The sequence below is a fragment of the Thunnus albacares genome, chromosome 11 (genome assembly GCF_914725855.1).
Source record: "Thunnus albacares chromosome 11, fThuAlb1.1, whole genome shotgun sequence".
Classification (NCBI taxonomy): Eukaryota; Metazoa; Chordata; class Actinopteri; order Scombriformes; family Scombridae; genus Thunnus; species Thunnus albacares.
The window spans coordinates 14,848,969-14,869,841 of NC_058116.1; the positions used below are offsets into that span (position 1 = coordinate 14,848,969).

At 38.3% G+C, this 20,873-nt stretch overlaps 2 protein-coding genes across 3 annotated transcripts in view; one reads left to right on the forward strand and one right to left on the reverse strand.

Annotated features, from left to right (window-relative positions):
- osbpl6 (oxysterol binding protein-like 6) overlaps positions 1 to 12,096 on the reverse strand; it is a 38,401-nt gene extending 26,305 nt beyond the window's left edge. For both annotated transcript variants that reach the window (XM_044364879.1, XM_044364877.1), the window contains exons 1-2: positions 11,555 to 12,096; positions 1,599 to 1,844 (exon numbers count right to left, since the gene is read on the reverse strand). In XM_044364879.1, coding sequence (XP_044220814.1) covers positions 1,599 to 1,745 — 147 coding nt within the window. In that variant the 5' untranslated portion in view covers positions 1,746 to 1,844; positions 11,555 to 12,096. The remainder of the gene's footprint in view (positions 1 to 1,598; positions 1,845 to 11,554) is intronic.
- Positions 12,097 to 18,554: 6,458 nt separating this feature from the next.
- Positions 18,555 to 20,854, forward strand: LOC122992685 (cytochrome c-like). Its single transcript, XM_044366555.1, has 3 exons — positions 18,555 to 18,709; positions 19,363 to 19,539; positions 19,625 to 20,854. The coding sequence occupies exons 2-3, from the start codon at positions 19,368 to 19,370 to the stop codon at positions 19,768 to 19,770; spliced, it is 318 nt and encodes a 105-aa protein (XP_044222490.1). The 5' UTR covers positions 18,555 to 18,709; positions 19,363 to 19,367; the 3' UTR covers positions 19,771 to 20,854.
- The last annotated feature ends 19 nt before the right edge of the window (positions 20,855 to 20,873 follow it).

Sequence of the window (20,873 nt, forward strand, 5' to 3'; positions counted from 1 at the left end):
GATACATCAAGTGTCTGGATCACTCACAGGTACTTCACTGCATCGTTTAGGAACAATCAAGAACTAATTTCCTATTAAATTCCCAATGTTCTGCTGATTCTTTTAATATGCCACTGTCTATCTTGAGGTCTTGATCGAGCAGCTGTACAAAATTAAGCAAATCTACTGGACAAAGACTTAATTTGTCGCTATCTTAGCGGCTTCTTCTTCGCCTGGTACCTGACTTCATTAAACACATTAAAAGAGATGAATAAGAAAAGGAGAGTTAATAGATAACCTTGGTTGGAGATGAAGCTGGCTTTTAAATTAGGGAGAAATGAAATGCTGAACCCTTTCACCTGTGAAAGTCTTGTTATCAAAAGCAAGTGGGCGACATTAAAGAAAGGAACAATGAACAGAAGCGTGTGAGGGGTTAACCGTCTGTCTCATCAAGAAGCAGATCTGCGTTTCAAACAGGCCGGCATTTCTCAAAACCAACTCCCTCTTCTCCCTGGGAGCCATCTCCCACGGACACAAGCTGGGTTCCCACACAGCATACCAGAGCTGTACCACATGTTCACTGGAGCACCAAGCCTCTGTCTGTCCCTCATGAAATATTCATCAGCCAGTGCCGACGGAAAAGCTGTGATGTCAGAGATTCAAGTTGCGGTGTCCTGTTTCTGCACGGCCACAGTGACACAGCAGCTCAGTGAGCTAAGGACAGCCAGGGGCTTCATTGACTTACTGCAGGGGTTAAATTTAAGCACTTGCCCTGTGAGCTGTGAAATCAGACTGTATCTCATTGTTTACCATGCCTCGGCACGATTTTCATTTACTAACCAGGAAATTAAGGCTGCTCTCTCTTAGTTGATTAGTCAGCAATCAGATTTTTTTTTTTAAAGAGAATAAAGTATTAGTCATTTTCAGAGGAGATAGTGGGTGGGGGCTCAGTTGGAAAAAGTTTATAGCAACATTTGAATAATAATTGGATGACAGTTGTGGGGTTGGTTGCTTATGTTGCCAGGCCGCTGTCAATCAAATCAGATCCACCCACACAGTCCGGATGTAGCGGATTAGCTGAGTTTAACTCTTTGTAAATACTAACTCAGAATGTTTTTTCTAAACTTGAACTTAATTGTTGCTTATCTAGTCACCGATATTTAATGTTACAGAGAAAATTTGGAACCATGTTTTCAGGGGCTTTAAATGGAAGAAGACGATCCTACAAGGAATACACTGAAACTGTACACATGACACATGCACACAGTTTGCAGAGGGGTTACTCCACTTGTACTATAGATGGTGAGGCTGGATGTCGGCAGCTAATTTTCTGAAAACTGAGTAGTTCATCACATAATAATAGTTTTCACTGTCTTCGTTACACACTCTATAAAACTGCTGAATGAATATGTCTTTATTTACTATTTTCCTGGCAGATGCAGTTCCCTTTTATCTGTTTTTCTGTTGCAGAAACTGTCTCTGACAGAAGACTGCAGCAAATTGAAATGACATTCACTCCACCCTTATATTACCTTTTTCTCTAGAGTTACATTTATTCAGACTGCTGCTACCTCTTAATACTGATCCCTGATGGATGCCTCCTGTGCTCTGAAAATTACCTGCCGGCTGTCGCGCTGGGAGGAGGAAGAGGAGGAGGCGCTCTTGTGAACCGGTGTGGAGGTCTTGTTGACTGGTGTGGAGCTCCTCTCCTCGGAGCTCATGGTGCGGCCATGGGGGCCTCGCTGGTAGTGTTGGTGGTGAGACATGGTGGGCACCGGTTGGCTCCGTGGACCTCCCTCAGCACTGGGCCCCGCAGATCAGGAGCATCATCTGACACTTCCTCACGCTCACTGCTCGCTGTTCATCTGAAACACAATCAGGAAGTTACATGATCACATCTACGTTGCCTTCCTCATTCTATCAGTGCTGTTGTGTATCGATACCAGGCAGAAAGCCACACTAGCATTGATCTAACGACACTTAGTGTAGTTTATTCCTTGTAGAAACGAGCGTCCGGGCAACTCCTAGGCTCTCAGAATGATTCTCCATAAATTTCAATATGTTAATCCCACTCACATCTGCTCAATCGAGACGCCAGGAGCTATTCTTTGAAGCATGAGTTTTTAAGATTCTTCTCATTACATGTGCATTACTGAATAAGCCTTTCATTATGTTTGCTATGAGATCGGTGCCACTCAGGATTATTCAACACGCTGGAATGCACTTCACCAAATGATCTCCAATCCAAATTGAACCTATATTGACTTGAGCTTGCAGTTGCTCCAACTGTTTGTCACACACTTCAGTGGAATAGCACACAGTATATCTCTGTACATCAAGGCATTGAACCTTGTTTACAATCAGGTAATGTTGTCTTAAATTGACATGATCGGCATGTCAATTTAAGACTAGAGTCAGTGCCTCCGCTGCAGAAGAGTGACATCATCCCACAGGACTGTGTTTGTAACATAAATCTTTAAACATCTAATTACCTTTATAATAATGATAGTAATTAGGTTAGGATTCCAAATCAATACAAGAAAGTATCTATAGCTCTACTTGAACTGTGTCTTGGTTATACCAGCTCACACTAGCTACTAGATTTAAAATGTCTGATTAACCTTATGTTCAGATAGCAACAGGGAGTGCTTGTTTTCATCATTAGTCGGGGCACTGTGTTGCTTCACGCTGACACCCATAATACTGCCTACAGTGTTGCTGTGTAATTGTCTGAGCTCTTGGGAGGTCTCAGCACTGGTAAAACATACAGCGATTGCAGAAAACAAACAGATAAGCAGATAAGCGAACCATGTTTATTTTAGTCACAGGACTTCCTGAAGGGCTGGGTGATACTGACAGAGTACAATGTTTCAATATTTTTGATCAAATACCTCTATGTTGATAATGTGACTTTTTTGGGGTAACATTCAGAAGATGCAGTTTTATACAGATACAGATATTAGTAATGTGGATACAGTAAATAAAAACGACGAGGCATTGTTATCATTAAGCTAAAACTAATAAGACAAATAAAATCAGGAGATTGTATCACATAGTGATGGAGCCTTTAAAACCAAGAAAATACCAGATTTAAAGAGCAGCTGAAAGTATGCTTAATATCTGAATACATGTGGGATGTGGATTGTTAGTCTGAAAAAATGGGTTTTGATGTGACTTGATGACATCACCTTGGGATTTTTTCTATTTTGCTGGCCATTTTCTGACATTGTGTATGTTTTAATCACCAGATTAATCGTTTGGTGCAACCCTAATTATGGTAACCAAATTCACAGACAATATTAATTATCATACCCATGGATGTATTAAGAAAGCTGGATACAGCGCCTCCACTGAGTCTTGCAGCCAATTTTCCCAGTGGCCATTCGTGGTAGTGCAGAGGAGAAAATCCACTAAGCATTTTCCCCATAGACCACCATTATAAAAAGAGATACCTGTTTAACTGTTGACAGGACACCTCCAACTGCAAACAAGGTCAATTATGAAGGTTTTATATTTTCCCAGAGCCTAGAAAAGTGATTTTAAAGTTCATGACATAATTCCAATGTAAAGCCTATGTGTTGAGCAGGAACTCACAGGTGAGGCCAGCGTGAAAAACGCTTCTGCACATATTCAGTGGGCTGCATGATGCGGCAGCAAACCTGGAAGCTAGAAAACTTTTTCAGCTTATGCGCCGGATGAGTAATTTTCACGCTCCAACTTTCATCTCCATTACTATCATCACCACAATTTTTTTTAAATGCCACACACAACCAGATACTCTGGAGAATCTGCGTTGCCTCGGCTTGCTCCAGGCACCACGCCGCAAGACCTCGACATCGCTCCACCAGCATGATTGCCAAGGGGTGCCGAAGGAAGCAGAAGCGCAGCAAGTGAGCCCTTTTTATCTATTAAAATTAATTTTGGACTGTAAAGTCCAATAAAAAAAGACTTTCCTTTCGGGAGGGGCGGGGCATTGGCAGTAAACCGCCAAACCGTGGGGATACTTTGCTTTTTTATCATGGTGAGAAAAAAATCCATATCGTCACAGCCCTAGTTCAACTTTACTGTGACAAAATCTACAAGGAGTAGACATAGAAAATGGCAATATTATCAGCACACCAGTGCAGGCAGTAATATGTTGAACCACAGAGTTTATGTTCATATTGTACACAACTCTGGAGCACCCTGTGGTTTTAACTACAGGATGTGTATGTTAGGCTCTCCTGTGTGTCAGGGAAACTCCCTGAATCCACTGAGCAGCTCTGCACACTTCAGCATTATGCACTCTTACATGCAACTGTGCAAAATACACACACACTATAATCTATAATTCAGATCCTATAACAACGTCATCATCCCTGCCTTGTCTTAAGCCAACCAGGATCTAAGCCACTGTAAGACAAAGTGCTAAGTCCATTCACATATAGTGTATTCCACTTAGCCTATTTAATAGAACCACCCTCCTTGACCTAATAAGGAAACAGAAGTGAGGAGTATTCAAGTAAAAGTAGCAGTTTGGTCCCTCTGACTGATATATTATTACATTAGATTATTAACACTGAAGCATCAGTGTGTAAGCAGCATGTTACTGTTGTAGCTGTTGGAGGTGGAGTTAGTTTCAATTCCTTCCAACAGTTAGACCTTAAATCAGCCTAAAACAGCTGTTAGCAGGTGTCCTGACTCAGAAACAGAAAGTTTCTTGCAAGGAGTTGTTTTCCTTCTCCACTGCAGCAAAACTAAATAAGAGACCAAAATGTTATTTTCTACTTTTCTTTTTTTTCTCCCTGCTGTACCGAAAACAGGCCTGTGATCCCAAAACCAAGATACACACAGAACCGTGAACTTTGTGTACTGTTACACCCCTAATGAATAGCACTGGAAAGATGCCAAAACAGGTGTAGATTTGCTGTAAGTAAAAGTCACATGAATAAAAATGAAAATGAAAACTCACTTCACTTTTTCACTATCACTTCACTGTTTTAAAAATGATTGTAGAACATATAATTCCACCAATGACCAGACAAAAAACCAAAGCACTTTCACTGTTTACTGACTACGTTGCTTGCCCATATGTCTTTGCGTAAATGCTAGCTGATGTAAGCAAGAGACGTTTTGACCAGCCATAGTAAACTTTCAGTCCACAAGGATATAAAGGTTGTTCAATTTACACAGAAGCTGTATGGAGCTGTCTGTTTGACTCCTGTTTAGATGGACAGCAGTGTTGCTCCATACGAAGCCAGTTACCTTGTTGGGGTATGATTAGTCATGAGCTTAATCTTCTAAATCCAGTCACCATGATTACTGTCCTCTAAGCAGGAGGACAAGGCAAGCCCTGCCATGTGAATGCTGCATAGACACTCCCTAAACGCCCGGTCAAGACCTCAAGGACAATACCATGAACAACAGGCACAAACCAATCAACCACTACTGTCTCCACAAGTGTGTGGCTGCTTAATGATGGTGATGTGTGTGTTGTAGTGTGAATAGAGCATACTACAAGTACTCTACCAGTGTATTAAGCTCTGTGATACCATCCTGTTACAAAGAAATAATGTACTGTAAACATTTCATATATGAAATAAGTATTTTGATGATCTTTTTCAAGAAAAAATGCCAAATATTCTCTAGTTCCAGCTTCTCAAATATGAGGATTTGCTGCTTTCATTTGTCATACATTATTTTTATTTAATCTTTATTTAACCAGGAGAGTTGCATCAATATTAAGAGTCTCTTTTTCAAGGAAGACTTGGCCAAGACAGGCAGCAGCATAAATAAAAACACATAGTTACAGACAGAAAACACAACATAATTATTTCATTTTGGATTTAAAAGTGTTAAACAAGTTTAATTTGTTGAATCTCAAGTCATTTCATGCCAAGGGTGTAGAATACACAAATGCCCTTTTTCCAATTTCCCACTTTGGGACAGAGAGCATAAAAAAGTCCTAAGAGTGCAAAGAGTACTGTCCAGAACATTTCTGCATGATAAAAACACATGGGTGGTGTGGGAGCAGACCAAAAATTGCCCTATATATAAAGGTGTACCAACGTAAAAGCCTACAGGTGGCCAGAGCAGGCCGATCTACCTGAGAGTATAAGTCACAGTGGTGAGTCAGAGCTTTACAATTGGTAATGAACCTCGAAGAAGCATGGTAAGCTGTGTCAACCATATGAAGACACTGAGCAGAGGTATGCATATATAAAAGATCACCATAGTTCTATCTAGTCTTAGCCTCAGCTTTTTCAATAGGTACTGCACATGTGGCATAAATGTGAGGCAGTCATCAATCAAAATACGTAGGTATTTATAAGTTAACCTCTATATATAACCACTTCCCTCAAGAGTGGCCACCACAGAGATGGTGGCCTATTCCTAGAGTTGGTAAACAACATAAGTTTATCTGCATTAAGAAGGACTTTCAGCTGGAGACGGGTATTTTGGACAACATTAAAAGCGTTTTGCAAGTATTTAATGGCCTATAACAAGAGTTGATGCTGAGCAGTATATAACAGTGTCATCAGCATAAAAATGAAAATTAGTATCTGACACGTTTTGACCCTGATTATTTATATAACCAGTGAATAAAAGTGGACCTAATACAGAGCCAACAACACAATGGTCACTTTGGTCACTGCAAAAAACACTAACAGCTGAAAATATATGAGGAACATTCGTCAGAATCAACTCAATTAAGACGGACTTCTCAGGGCATTTAAGATTTGGACAAGTGGGTGAATTAATCAGCTGGGTTAATCATAGTTAACACAAAAAGATTTAAAATCGTCAGATACTAGCTGAAGCCAATCCCAGTTAAGATCACAGGCTAAAACAATTTTTCTATGATTTAGTCTGGATAAAAGGTGAATCAAAGACTGCAACACATCATTTAAGGCCTATAACACCCAACAACAGTTATACAGAGGCCTTTATCAACTTCCACATTCAGTGCCAGAAATACCAATTGCTTGCAGATTGATGTAAACAGAACTACCCTGACATGAAATTTTGATTTCACATAAATAGCAACACCAACACCTTTCTTTGGTCTGTCACCAAGATAAACATTGTATCCATCTATGTCAATATCTTTATCAAGAACTGATTCTGTCAGCCAAGTTTCGGTTATTAAATTAATGTCCACATATTAACACATTTTCTAATCATATCCTGCACACATTCAGATGAACAATATTTAGACCAGACAGAGATTTAAAATCAGATCATCTGAATACACTGCGACTGAGGGCCAGGGTTAGGCTGCACGTTACCAGATATAAGTAATAGTAAAACAACCATCTGTTTAGCAATATTACATGACAATTTCTTCAACACTTCGTACGTTAAATCCGAACGAGATCTCTCATTGAACGCTAAGTAGTTATGTAAAGCCAGAAGGCTTTGAAGGCGGGGTAAGTATTTGGGTAAGTTCCATGATGAGTTCATGTCCTGTGCCAACCGCTTCGGGGTTTGCATGGATTGTACAACAGTCATAGAGCAAGTGCATCCAAGAGCAACGTCCAGCGGGCAAAACACATTGTTAGATGTACTCACCCAGGAACGATCACTTGCTCGTAAGTCTCACACAGACAACGCACAGAGAAACGCTATTGTCTCTGTCCAGAGAATATGTGTGTGTGTGTTCGAGTGCACAGCAGGCCGCAGGCAGAGGAGTGGAGATGGGGAAAGGGGAGGAGGAGATGCGATGGCGAGGGCAGGTGGAGACTGAGAGGCGCAGTTTTCGAGACCCAGGAGCATTGGAGAGGTAGATTCAGAGGACTGGATCAGATTATACCCAAATTAGATGGTCCAGAAAAAGAGATATCCTTATAATTTTCATAAAATAAAGTTTGCAAATGTACTATGTAAATACTTTGCTTTAATTCAATTTGAATGTTACAAGACTTGTTGCAAAAACAGATAAACACTTAACACTGACGTGGACTGACATGCTGCCATCTTGGATTCACCTGATCACATGATACATATTGACATGACATGACAATTGAATATAATTAGGTTTTGGACTGGAATATGAGCTTGGAGAAATTGTAAATGGCATTTTTTCACTATTTTAACATTTTAAAGAAGATTAATTGATTAATCGAAAAAAATAATCTGCTGATTAATCTGTAATGAAAATAATCGGCAACTAATTTGATAATAGAATTTGAAAACATTTGCTGGTTCCAGCTTCTCAAATGTGATGATTTGATGCTTTTCTTCGTCATATTTGTTAGTAAACTCAATATCTTTGGGTTTTGAGCTGTTGATTGAGTAAAACTAAAACATTTGAAGAAGTCAAATGTTGTATATTATAATGGCCGTTTTACAATTTTTTCTGACATTTTATAGGCAAAATGATAATTAGATCAATCGAGAAAAGAATGAGCAGATTAATCAATAATTAAAATAATCGTTAGCCTAGTTGCAGCCTTACACGCTACAGTGAATTCCTTGTGGAAATTAGTCAATACTCTGCATAATTTTCTCAAAGCTGTTTAAAGTTCACTGTTGTGTGGCTCTAAAAGTCCAGATAAGCAAAAGAAAAACCTTTCACTTCCTTTTTCTGATGCACAATCAGCTCAATCACACACATAAAACATGTTCGTTTGTCACGTTTCATGCTCCAGACAAGCAACAGAATTTAAGGAAGGTGGTTTTCCTGAATCAAAAGTAATAATGAAAACTGTCAGAGATGTTTTGGAGAGAAAATGATTCAACCTCTAACCAGTGCCATCAACTGATTACATACTATGCAATTAATTTCTTGCATAATTTAAAGCCACGTGCAAAACTACAGGGTTCATTAAATTGGACTCTAGGTAAACAACTCTAATAATTTGGTATAAACATGGGACAAAGTCTTCATTTAGACAATACTGTTGTCCACAGTAGCAGCATTTTTACAATGTATGCCCAATTCATAGATTACTATGACACTATGACAAACAGGTGATGGTAAATTCTTTGTAGTATTGGATGCTATATAATGTTGGTATTTTATCAGGAATCTTATTTCACTCATTGTACGTTAATACATTGTAATAAAGAGTGGGCTCAAGGTTAATGGTTCAATAGTTCATAATAGTTGTGTCATTTATGCACCAAAGCCAATGATCCAATGTTATGTAATGTCCATTTTTGAGAAATCTACTTCTTTCAAATTGGGTTTGCTGTGTATTTTTCATAGTCCAACAAAAACAGTAGCTGTGATCATAAGAATCCCATTGTTGAATACTTTCATTTCCTCTTACATTAAAAGACTAAAACCGAATAAAACCTACAATAACCACAATCTGCTTTGCTGAAACATCTTTGAATAAGATGCTAAATTCCTGCAGGCTCCAGGGTTTTTTCCCTGGCTGAAAATGTGCTGCAACCTTAGTGGAGGGTGACGCGTGAAAATGTCAAATTTTTCCTTCAGGGATCATTTGAGTATCACAAATACAGTAAAGCAGTGACTATCATCTGTGGTGTCGTGGGTCAAGCCGAGAAGAGCAAAGGAGAGAGTGGTTCAGAAGACTGCAGTAATATCTAGATATGCCACGTCCTGTGAGATCTGACAGAGATCAAGAAAATAAACTTGAGAAATGAAACAAAAACCAAAAAACTGATCACTTTCTACTGTATATTTGGATGTCTACTGCTGTTAGTACACATTAAACACAAAGACACACATGTTACTAACAATAAAGTGTGACGGTAACTTACCAGCGGCGGAAACACCTTCATGTTTGTGTCACCACATCTAAAAACACCCACGATATCACACTATCAACCAGCACTCTACAAGTTTGCTGATCTCACTTCTCTGTTGCATAATTAAAGTGGGCCAACAAAAGCAGACTTCATGTCCCAAGATTACATTACAGGGTCTTTGAGGAGAACTATTGTCTGAATTTACAACGGGCTAATAATGCATATCGATCAGCAGAGCAGTGTTTCGACTATTGACCCAGGTGTACAATAACAGCCTAAATGGATGTTGATCTTACGTGACATCTGGAGGCAGTGAACAGCACATCTCTTAAAAGTAAGGCCTGTCTTTTTTTTTCTTCTTCTTTTTCTTTTAACAACAGTAACTGGACAGAGCCAGTTTATCCTGCGCTACACATATTACATCATCTAGGTAGAGCTGGGGATCACGCTGCAATACTTTCTGGGACTGACTGACCTGGGCCCATATTGGGAAGTGAAGTATTGGAAACTGTCAAGGACTGAAAAGTGGCACTGAATCCTCGGTCTCGATGGCTTTTCTTTGGGCACATTTTGTAACTTTATACTATTCTTACATGCTGTATCTCACAAAGTCCTACAGTTTTTTTGTGTTAAAAGAACACTGATGCATTTTAAATGTTTAGTTTCATTTGGGAAATGGTATCATGATGGCACCGGTGAAGTCTGAATGACACGAAGCACTTTACTTCCTTAAGACATAGGAAATGAATGAAAAAAATGATCACATGGACACAAATGAGCATGGGCACGTGACATGCTTGTGATTATTAGCAACCAATCATCAAAGCAAAGGACAGGGACTGCTACAGATGAGTCATAGGCCTAAAAACCACATATCAGTCTGGCTCCTGCTTTAATTTTGTGATAGCTAAAGGAGTTAGAAGCAGTAATTATTCGATTGTGGCGAAAAAAGACAATCTAAATCTAATATTATGATCCCCTCTCCTCCCTCTATCATAGGATAAGCTGTGCAAAGATTTCATCTAAATGGGACAGGGACACCTTCAGCGGGAGGGTTATTCAGGCTGGGGCTAAGAAATATATTGGAAAATCAATCATCACTGCTGATCAAAGCAATATCTATTCAAGAAAGCATGCCAGTGACAAACTACAAACGCATTGAGCTTTCCAGTCCCCTCTGCTCTTCTTTAATTTATGTGATTTGAGGCTGTTTTTAAAACAACTGCAAAGTCACTGGCTGACCTTCAGTTGAGAGGGGAAAAAAACAGTGATATAGTGGAGCAAATCCTGTAAATGACAGAAGTTGGCAAACTTTCAATTAGTTGCCATCTCAACAGTGACCACAGGATCAGTGGAATATAAAGGATGATGAGTGGAGATTATGTGCATCAGTAACACTGATATAAAGGTGAGAAAGGCATCTAATGGGACGTTATGAGAAACCATGAAGCTCAGTTAAAGAAAAAAAAAAAGGTGAAAATGTCAGTGACGCATTACGTCTTCATCACCAGTGTCAGTTAACAGAGCTGACCGCCCTGGTTGGGTTATTACTCCTCTTAACTGCATCCATGTTTTTGTTGCCCGAGTCCATAATAATGTCCCTGCGGGTGTTGGGGGACATTCATGTTTGGATACATGGTCGGAGGGTCACCTCTTCCCTGGGTCAGACTAGCAGCAGCTAGCTAAGTCAGCGGCGGCTAGGTGGTCATGTCTGACTGGTCCTCGGTGATTCACTCAGGATGCTAATACAAAAGGATGCTCTGAGCAGCGGCTGATTCAACACAGCATTGTTATGACACGGTAGCTTCCTCCATATAAGCAAGACTGGCATTCAGGTTGCCTTTGGAGGATAGAGAGAAAAAGCTTATTGCCTTACCACAGATGCGGTGTAATGACCATGTCTTTACAGTTCTTGGCGCAGGAAACAATTGAGCGGGTCTCCTCTTTTTGCCTGGGCAGAGACTCCCAGCTTTTCAAAGACAAGCGGCTTCCATAAGGGCGTCCACGTCGAATATATCTGTTTCTTCTTATTAAAGATAGGTGTTGTTGTACGAAAACAGCATTGTGGGGAAAGTCACAAAGAAAAGAAAAAAAAGTGCTGTGTTTGGCTGTTTCCTTGAATGCGGCTGGTTGTGATGCTCCGCTCAGCTCAACTGCACTCCGCTCGCTCCTCCCTGCAGCAAGATCGGCTCTGAGCGGGAACAAATCGCCGGGATGGATCCAAACACTGGCGGGCACCGGAGGTTCACAAAACACGGCCATGGAGTCCACACATACCTCGGACTCGGAGTAGACGTTCATCCGGATATTTTAACCTCGAGAAGATTAGGTCTAGCTGAAAATATTATGCAGTATCATAGCTCCACTGATGGACTCAGTAATGGAGTAATGGACGGAGCTCTAGCGTCAATAATGGGTCCACTGGAGGTACATGGTACTAGTTTAGCTAGATAAAATAGTGAAAATTGATCAATGCAATGTGAATGCTTCCTGTACTGTCTAAAAGCACTATAAATAATCACCCATTAGCCTCTCTTAGCCTATTTTACTCTTTTGTTTCACTTATTATAGCAGTTCCTACATTGTTGGTTGCCTGGCAACAGCTCTCACATCCATATAGCTAATGGGCATCATCCTGTCAGCTTTAGCAGTATTTCCAGTTTATGTCACTTCATACTTTCTACTCCACCACAATCCTGACTATATATGGCTATACAGTCAGTTTGAAGTTTAGATTTCCCTTTAAAAAAGTATTAGTTTATAAAGTATATGCATAGTTATCGATCAAACAACTATAAATCTGTTAGCTCCACCTTGACCAGATTTGACAAAATGCTATAATAATAATTTTCCAGTATACAGCATATAAAAATATGGCACTCTGAAAGTGAAAAGGGCCATTCAGCATATTTACTTATTATACTTTAAGTACATTTTGCTGCCAATACTGTACTTATACTTGAGTATAATTTTGAATGCAGGACTTTACTCAGCATTTTGTCGTTATAGTGTTAGGGTGGGTTCAGCAAATGTGGGCCACTTTTTTGTAAATGTGCCAAGACACTACTACCACTACTATAATAGCCTAGATATTCATTTGGATCAGTCACATTTTTGTTAAATGGTACAACCCTTCTTAACATACTGATGTAAAGTTTTGAAGGGAATTGATTATTGTTTAAAAGTTATAGACTCAAACCCAACAAGATCCTCTTTTTCCCCATGTGGGTTTTTCAGGTTTAGCAGGACAGCTTGTCTGCGAAAGTGGGACACTGGTCTACAATGTCTTTTAAAGGCAAAACAATGTATTAACTCTTAGAAAATCAATTAATTCTACGCTCTAACTGTCTTAACTTCAGTTGCTGTTTTGACTCAAGTAACTCCTTACATTCATCCATGGCTCCTGTCATTCTTTCCTCAGTCCACTGGTTTATCTGATCAGCCCTGCTTCACTTGTTCTCTTTATTTCGCTTTCTGATTAGTTTTGCATTAATCAAGCTTCCCTGCCTTATTTTCTCTTCTTGTTAATTTGTATTTCTGTCTCTCGTCACCTTTTCCTGAATGAATGGGTGTCGGGGCCTTTTTTTGTAAAGGTGATATATACTATAAGAACTATAGGCTAATGTTGATTTATCTAGAGCTCACAATATGTTGTAGTAGGCTAAATAAATAGAAGAAACGGTTATATCGATGTAGATTTTTAAAATCATTGATTAAAAATGTTGATATTCTTGATATGACTTGAAGCCGCAACTTCTGCTTTACAGTGCAACAGCTTTAAAATCCTGAGCCTCATCAAACTTTCAAACATTATTAAACTGATATATATAATATTGCAGGAATACTGCATGAAACATGCTTAGAAAAGTGTCCCACTTTATGTGAAAACACTGTCCCAGTTATATTGAACACCTTCAGCAAAAGTGGGACAGTGCAAAAGACAGATCAGAAGACAATCTTGTGCCTGCTTATTATGAACTGAGATCAGAGTCATAGTAGCTTTAATAAATATCAAATAAATATAATATCAAATCTGATCTGGCTGGGACTTAATATTTAAATAAATCCCTTATGTTTTTTAAGGCCAAACAGTCTGTGTTTTACTTTCAGCCACATCCCTCAAAAAATGATGTCATAGCAACAGAAATGATTGTTCATTAACAAGTAGTGTTGCAGCAAGAATTAAGGATTTAAAAAAACCTCTATCCGGTCAAATACTAAAATAAAGCAATGCTTAAATGTCCCACTTTTGCTGAAACTACTTTACTGCTTTTACTTAAGTAAAGGACAGGTTCACAGTTTTTCAAGTCTGTCGTAAAACAACAGTCAGGTGTCCATATGGTCACTGAAATAGGTTTTCCTCTCTGTAATCATACCTCCTGTTCGTTCTGGCTATTAAAAGATCCCCTTCAAATGTACTTTCAATGTGAGTGATGGGGACCAAAATCCACAGTGTGTCCACATGGTCATTTTGTGAAAAAATGCATTTAAAAGTTTATCTGAAGCTTATATGAGGCTTCAGCAGTCTGAGTTAGTCATATCAAGTGGATATCTGCTACATTTACAATCTTTTTAGCATCAAATTCCCTCTTTTCCTCAGACAGTATTTCCCTGTTGAGTCGAGGTGGAAGTATAGTAACAAAAAGACTTTGGCACTAAAAAGACTGTAATGTTGAAAGATATCTACTTGATTTAACTATTTTCAATGGCTAATGGCTGAAGCTTCATATTAGCTTCAGATAAACCTTTAAATGCATTTTTGCACAGAAGGAGGTTTGTGGATTTCATCTTCCATCACTTACATTGTAAGTGCATTACGAAAGGATCTTCTAATGATCAGTATAAACAGGAGGGATAATTACAACAAGAAAAACCTGTTTCAGTGTTCAGTTGGGCCCCTGACTGTTGATTAAAGACAGACTTGAAAAACTGTGAACCTGTCCTGTGAGTACTTCCACCACAGGTCAGACAAGATGAGAGTAAATAACATTTACAGTGCTTAAACAACCGAGAACCAAAGAATGATTATATATGAATGACTATAACTAAATGCATTTACTCAAGAGTTTTGAGGTACTTTACAGGAGTGTTAACTTATGTTACTTTATTCTTCTAATCCATCACATTTCAGAGTGAAGTTGTGTACTTTTCCAGTGCATTTATCGAACAGCTGATGGTTACTTTACAGATTAAAAAAACCTTTCAAAACATGATAAGATAATAAAATAATGTATTGTTACAAATTAAATAACCCAACCGTTTATAAAGAAGTTAAAATAAGCTTAATGTTGACCAATTATAGCATAAGAATGCTGCTTACATGTTTATTCATTGACAATATATTCCAATATTGTGATATTTTAGTCATAAACACTATGTATAAAGACATTCTGAATACCTTAACTGTTGATACTTTATACATACATATAGTCCACCCACACTGTTTTCACATATGTTGCCTGATTAGATCTCTCTTCTCAACACTGTGGACATGTATAGACTGTACATAGAGTTATGTGACATCTCCACCAAATCAGCCAGAGTAATTTAAAACACCCGTGTGGATGTTCAGGGCCTTTACTTACATTCTGCTGATAATACTGTATATTTACTCCAGTAAAATGTTCAGGACTTTTACTTGTAATGGAGTATTTACACTGTAGTATTGCTACTTTTATAGAAGGACCTAATACTTTTCCAGCAATGTGAGTGGTTCACATAAAAGGAAAAGTCAAGCATCTGAAGACCCAGGTAATTTTCTCCAGAGTTGATGGACCAAACCAGAGCTTAAGGTTGAGCACAAATTGGACTCACATTCATCAGGTGAAATTGGACTTTAATGGGATATCCATGTTGCTTTTCCTCTACAGGGTGTTTTTTCATGGGGAGCTCATTTGCTAAGATATCCCCTAGATGGTCTTTATATTGCATTCTACCAAAAGACTTATTGGACCTTTAGCTAATTGTAGCATGCTAACAAAGAAATTGTTGTATAATTGGTAAATGAATAATGTGCTTGAATTTTACGATTCAGTACATTCTGTCCATTTAACCCAGAAAACAGACAGAAACTCCCAGGAACCTGCTTTGTCTTTACAGAAAGACTAATGGAGGGAGTCCAAGAAGAAAAGCAGGGTGGCGGGATACTATGTATGCAAAATCACAAAGTGCTTAATAAATCAGATGTGAAGAAAGAGAATGACAACCAAGTGACAGAAAACAACAACAATGATCTGTGAGCTGAAAGGTGAGATTGCTGTTGGATTAAAACTGTTGCAAGCCAGCTATAACATTAATGCTGGTGTCTGTGTGTCATCAAGGGTTACAAGCTATGTTGGATTTGCACAGTGGTTCTCAAACTTCATTTGATAAGATTTTGTCCCAGGATCCCCCATCTGATGAGATTTTTGCACGTTTACACGTTTTATTACAGAAAGCGTATGAAACCCATGACCAAAATAGTCACACATTCTGTCATTGTGTTATTTATGGACGGAATTATAGTGAAAATAAATTATTCCCCTTTTTGCTGGCGACCCCCTGGAACCCCCTCAAGGATCCCTGGGGGTCCCTGGACCCGACTTTAAGAACCATTGAACTAGATGTCTTTCAACATGGTATTATAAATAAATCCTCTTCCTTATCATATTGGTCCACATTTGCTGGAGATATTTGTTGGGAAAGAGTTGTTTTTTTATTTTTGACTAACTAGTCAAAGAGATATCTTTTAAAATGCCTCACAGATTTTATCCAACTAATCATTATTTGCAGAAACCCAAGAGAAATGCTGGTACATTTATTTTGGTCTTGTCTGCATACAAAACAACTGTGGAGTAAACTGTTACAATGCGTTGCTGATCATATCTGCCCTCATTTTACATTACTTTGGAAAAATGTATTGTTTGGATTCATTGAATATGACAGGAATCTCTGCTCGCAGTTCTAATAAATTCATTTCTTTACTATTTTGACCAAATTTTATATTCATATATTTAAAAGCAAAAAGCCAAACTTTCAGAGCTGACTATCCATATCAAGCAATACATTTCTTCAATATCTGAATGTACAAACCAAAAAAGCTGATAAAACATACAACCACTGTGCTTTTAAAGATATTTTTTTAATCTTAACTACCAAATTAGCTAAGTTAGCAGCAGTGTTTTGGACAGGTGTAGTGTAAAGAGTGGAGGACGTGGGCAGTTGACAAATTGATGCATTAGTGTGATCAGACTATTTTATCTGTCAACCATAGGTCATAGGTCAAGTGGCCGTACAGAAGCAGCCGAGCAACCAGTCCTGCACTCAGGTGATGTTAAGAGGTGAGACAAGGTGAAATCAGTTATATCAATGAGAGCATTTTACACATTTACCCTGCTCTATTGAATATGGAAAAGCAGGCAGATCAGTATTAAGGCATTCAGTCACTGTTTCCTTGAATGCTTGAATAGTCGTTCAATTAAACAGGTGTTGGATTGGTGTTCATTATAGTTTATGGGTAAAAGTAACTTGAGAGGCAGTTTATGGGCAAGGGTGACCATGAAGTCTTCTCATCTGTCTGTGTCCGTCTCAAAAATGGCTGTGTATCAGTTTTCATGGCTGGCGTACTAGACCTGAATTCTCCCCTGTCTCACAACTTGTTATTACGAGAGTAGCTCTTGACATGATATAAAGTTTCATTTTAAGGCTTTCTATTGTAGAACAACGGGGAAACTGTGAATCCTGTATTGGCAGAGATTGGTGAAAATGTGTGGGAAGACAAAAGAGAACCAATGAATCACAAGTCTATATACATTAGCATGTAACAATACCTTTTCTACAGTCCAGCAGTATGACATAACACACACTTTGCTGTTCGCTGCTTTGCATGACCTTGAAGATGATGTAATTATCATCTGACAACAGTAGAGATTAATCCCACACTGTAACTTGAATCAAATCATATGTATATGATCATTTTGTGAAAACACTGTTGTCTGATAACAGAATAAAATATGTTATATAAATATATGTCAGAGACAATTACTGGGATTGTGTTATAAGCTACTGTATAGTGATCACATCCTGAAACTGGGGGTTGGAAGATGAAAACTGGAGGTCTTGTTTAGAAAACTTAACCCCATTTTCATGGATTCTTCTTTCCATTGGAGGAATTCGGTGAAATTCAAATTTTCATATTTTTTTTGTTGGTAGTAATTGTATCAGAAAGAAAAAGTTACTCTGAGAGATTTGGAAGTTTTCAGTGGTGGAAAAATAACTTAAATACATCTACTCAAGTACTGTACTTAAGTTAAATTTTGAGGTACTTGTACTTTACTTGAGTATTTCCATTTTATGCTACTTTATACCTCCACATATACACTCCAGAGGGAAATATTGTACTTTATACTCCACTACATTTATTTCACAGCTATAGTTACTAGTTACTTTTCAGTATTCAATATTGTCAACATATGATCAGTTTGTTTTATAGGCTACATATTGTTATAAATTAGACTCTTCAACAGTATTGTGTTAAAATTAGCTCTACCTTGACAACATTAAAATGCTGCTTACATATACACATCAATTAATCAGTTTTAATATTCAAATATTATCTATACATATGACACTCTAAACTGGGTCGTTTTGCAAAATGTGTACTTTTACTTTTGATACTTGAAGTTCATTTTGCTGACAATACTTGTGTACTTTTACTTCAATAAAATTTATAATGCAGTTCTTTTACTTGTAATGGAGTATTCTTTCATTGAGGTATTGGTACTTTATGTGAGTACTTTATATTTCCACCATTAGAAGTGTTACATTACATTGCGAAATTGCAGTATTACAGGTACAGCACTCACCAGCCGTCTGACGTAACGAGCATGATGAAACAGGTCAGCTGACCGATGACGTGAGAGGTGGAGTAACTTAACGGGAAGGAAGCACGTTTTGTGAATCAGTAGTGAGTGAAGCCGGCAAGACGACAAAAGCCGAGGAGTTAACGGATAAGTTTCACATAGTTGGTTTGACTGACTACATTTAAGTAAAGGTAAGAGGTTAATTATATGAATATCAAACGTTTCTGTTGGTTGTTTTCAACGTATCTGTTTATTCGACGTAGTTTCGGCTGTGCCGGTTCCTTCATATGCAACGTGGTCTAATTTAACTGCCCTGTTTCCGGAGATTTCCCGGTTTTTTCCTTTCCGTTTCTATTACTTTTTGCATTAATCCGATAGTCAGTGTTTTACAGCACAAAAATGGATTCATGTATCGTAAATACAGTTTTTGCCAGATGTTATTATCTGACGTTATTTGACATCGGGCCTGTGTAAGCTGCCGTATGTCACCACTTGTTTTTTGCTGGATTGTTCATACCACAGAAGTATAACACGCATGTAGGCACCGCTTGTGTTACATTATCTAAACTAAACTAAACTAAACTAAACGAAAGTTACCTAAGCCGGTTTTGTAACAATGGCGGGCCTACATTGGTTGCGCAACCTCTGGACTCCCCCCTTGCGGCTGAGTGAGGTTTTACATTTATGAACTTTTTTAAAGGGCAGCAGTCGAGTCAAATATCATGTTATTTAACCATAAGAGTGACAATAAATTAGTAAGTATTGGAAACAAGTAAAAGCTAAAAATAAAGCAATGAAATCCAAATGTCCTGAGTGTGTGTGTGTTTGTGTATTTTTTCCACAGAAGCCATGCCTGTGGACATTAACAAAGGAAAGAAGGCATTCGTCCAGAAGTGTGCCCAGTGTCATACTGTGGAGGAGGGTGGAAAACATAAGGTGGGGCCCAATCTCTGGGGTCTGTTTGGACGCAAAACAGGCCAGGCAGAGGGCTACTCCTATACTGATGCCAACAAAAGCAAAGGTAAATACTGGATATGTATATCAACAGTATTATACATATAAATCATGCTATTTTGATTAAAACATTATTCTTACTTTAATTCTAGGCATTATCTGGGATGACGACACCCTGAATGTTTATCTGGAAAACCCCAAGAAATACATTCCAGGAACAAAGATGATCTTCGCTGGCATCAAGAAGAAGGGCGAGCGCGCTGACCTTATAGCATATCTTAAGTCTGCAACTTCATAAAGAACTCTACATTTGCCAATTTTGTGTCTTGACAAACTGCTCAAGAGGCCAGGGATCTTCATTTTTATCCAAACTCAGGCAGAAGTGCAGGCAATCTAAGTGGCGCTGGCTCGATTACTTGCCACGTTTGTCACAGCTGTCCTGTTTCTGGCATGATCCTTCTCTTCGGTGGAATGAATGATATCCCCCTGGTTTTAACAGGTTCTTTTTCTTACATAAATTATTAAACCATATACTGTGTGTTCAGAATGTAGGGACTGAAATCTGTGTTTTGTTTGCTAAATAACTGTCATCCAGTTTTTTTTTTTTCTCTCTGTAGGTTTGTGATTAAAAATCAAGTTGTGTTCATAATTGTCTATTCCAATAATGAATATGCCTTTTCTGCCTCTGAGTTGATACTCTATTGGTCTCTACTTATGTCATTTTTGAAATTTCAAGTTGAATAAAACTGACACTATACACAATTTTTAAAAATCTGTTTGACTTGATATGTATCTAAAAGTGAATAATTGTTCAGTATAAAGTTTCTTTATAGAAAAGTGGATTAATACATGATGTGGATGATCATATCAGGCTATAATTATGTTCTTGTTTGGACAGTTAAAGCTAATATGATACATTTGTGAATGACATTGGAGTGATATACGTAGTCTTAAACATCCTGATGTTTGCCAGAAGGTTTACAAGTCTAAGATTTATCTCATCAAGGGATTTGATATATGCGAAGTGGTTTGGTTTGTCCCTTGCATTTTGCAATACACGTATGAAACCTCAACATTGGAATACTGCATGTGTGGGTTTGTGCTGCTGTGATGTGTGTTATGCGGCAAATGTTTGGATCATTTCAAGAAGAGAGTAGTTTCTTGCCCTAAATGAGGTGCCTTGCAGTTTGTAGCTTTCAAGAGTGTATTTGAGTTTGGAAGCTGATATGTGCTCCACACCTGTTGCATGTTTTTTGTAAAAGGTTGTGTGACTTCAGTGAAAGATGGAGAAACTCTGCATATGAAACGATTGTCTTGACTGGCCGGTAGTTACTGAATGTGTTTGGATTATTGCATGTTCATATATTAAAGGGTTAAAAGTGTCATGGTTTTGGTTTTCTT

What these genes read in the sequence shown, in the direction of transcription:
- LOC122992685 (XM_044366555.1), top strand. Translation starts at nt 19,368, where the DNA reads ATGCCTGTGGACATTAACAAAGGAAAGAAGGCATTCGTCCAGAAGTGT. An exon ending in TGATGCCAACAAAAGCAAAG is followed by an intron (nt 19,540 to 19,624) that starts GTAAATACTGGA and finishes CTTTAATTCTAG; the next exon opens with GCATTATCTGGGATGACGAC.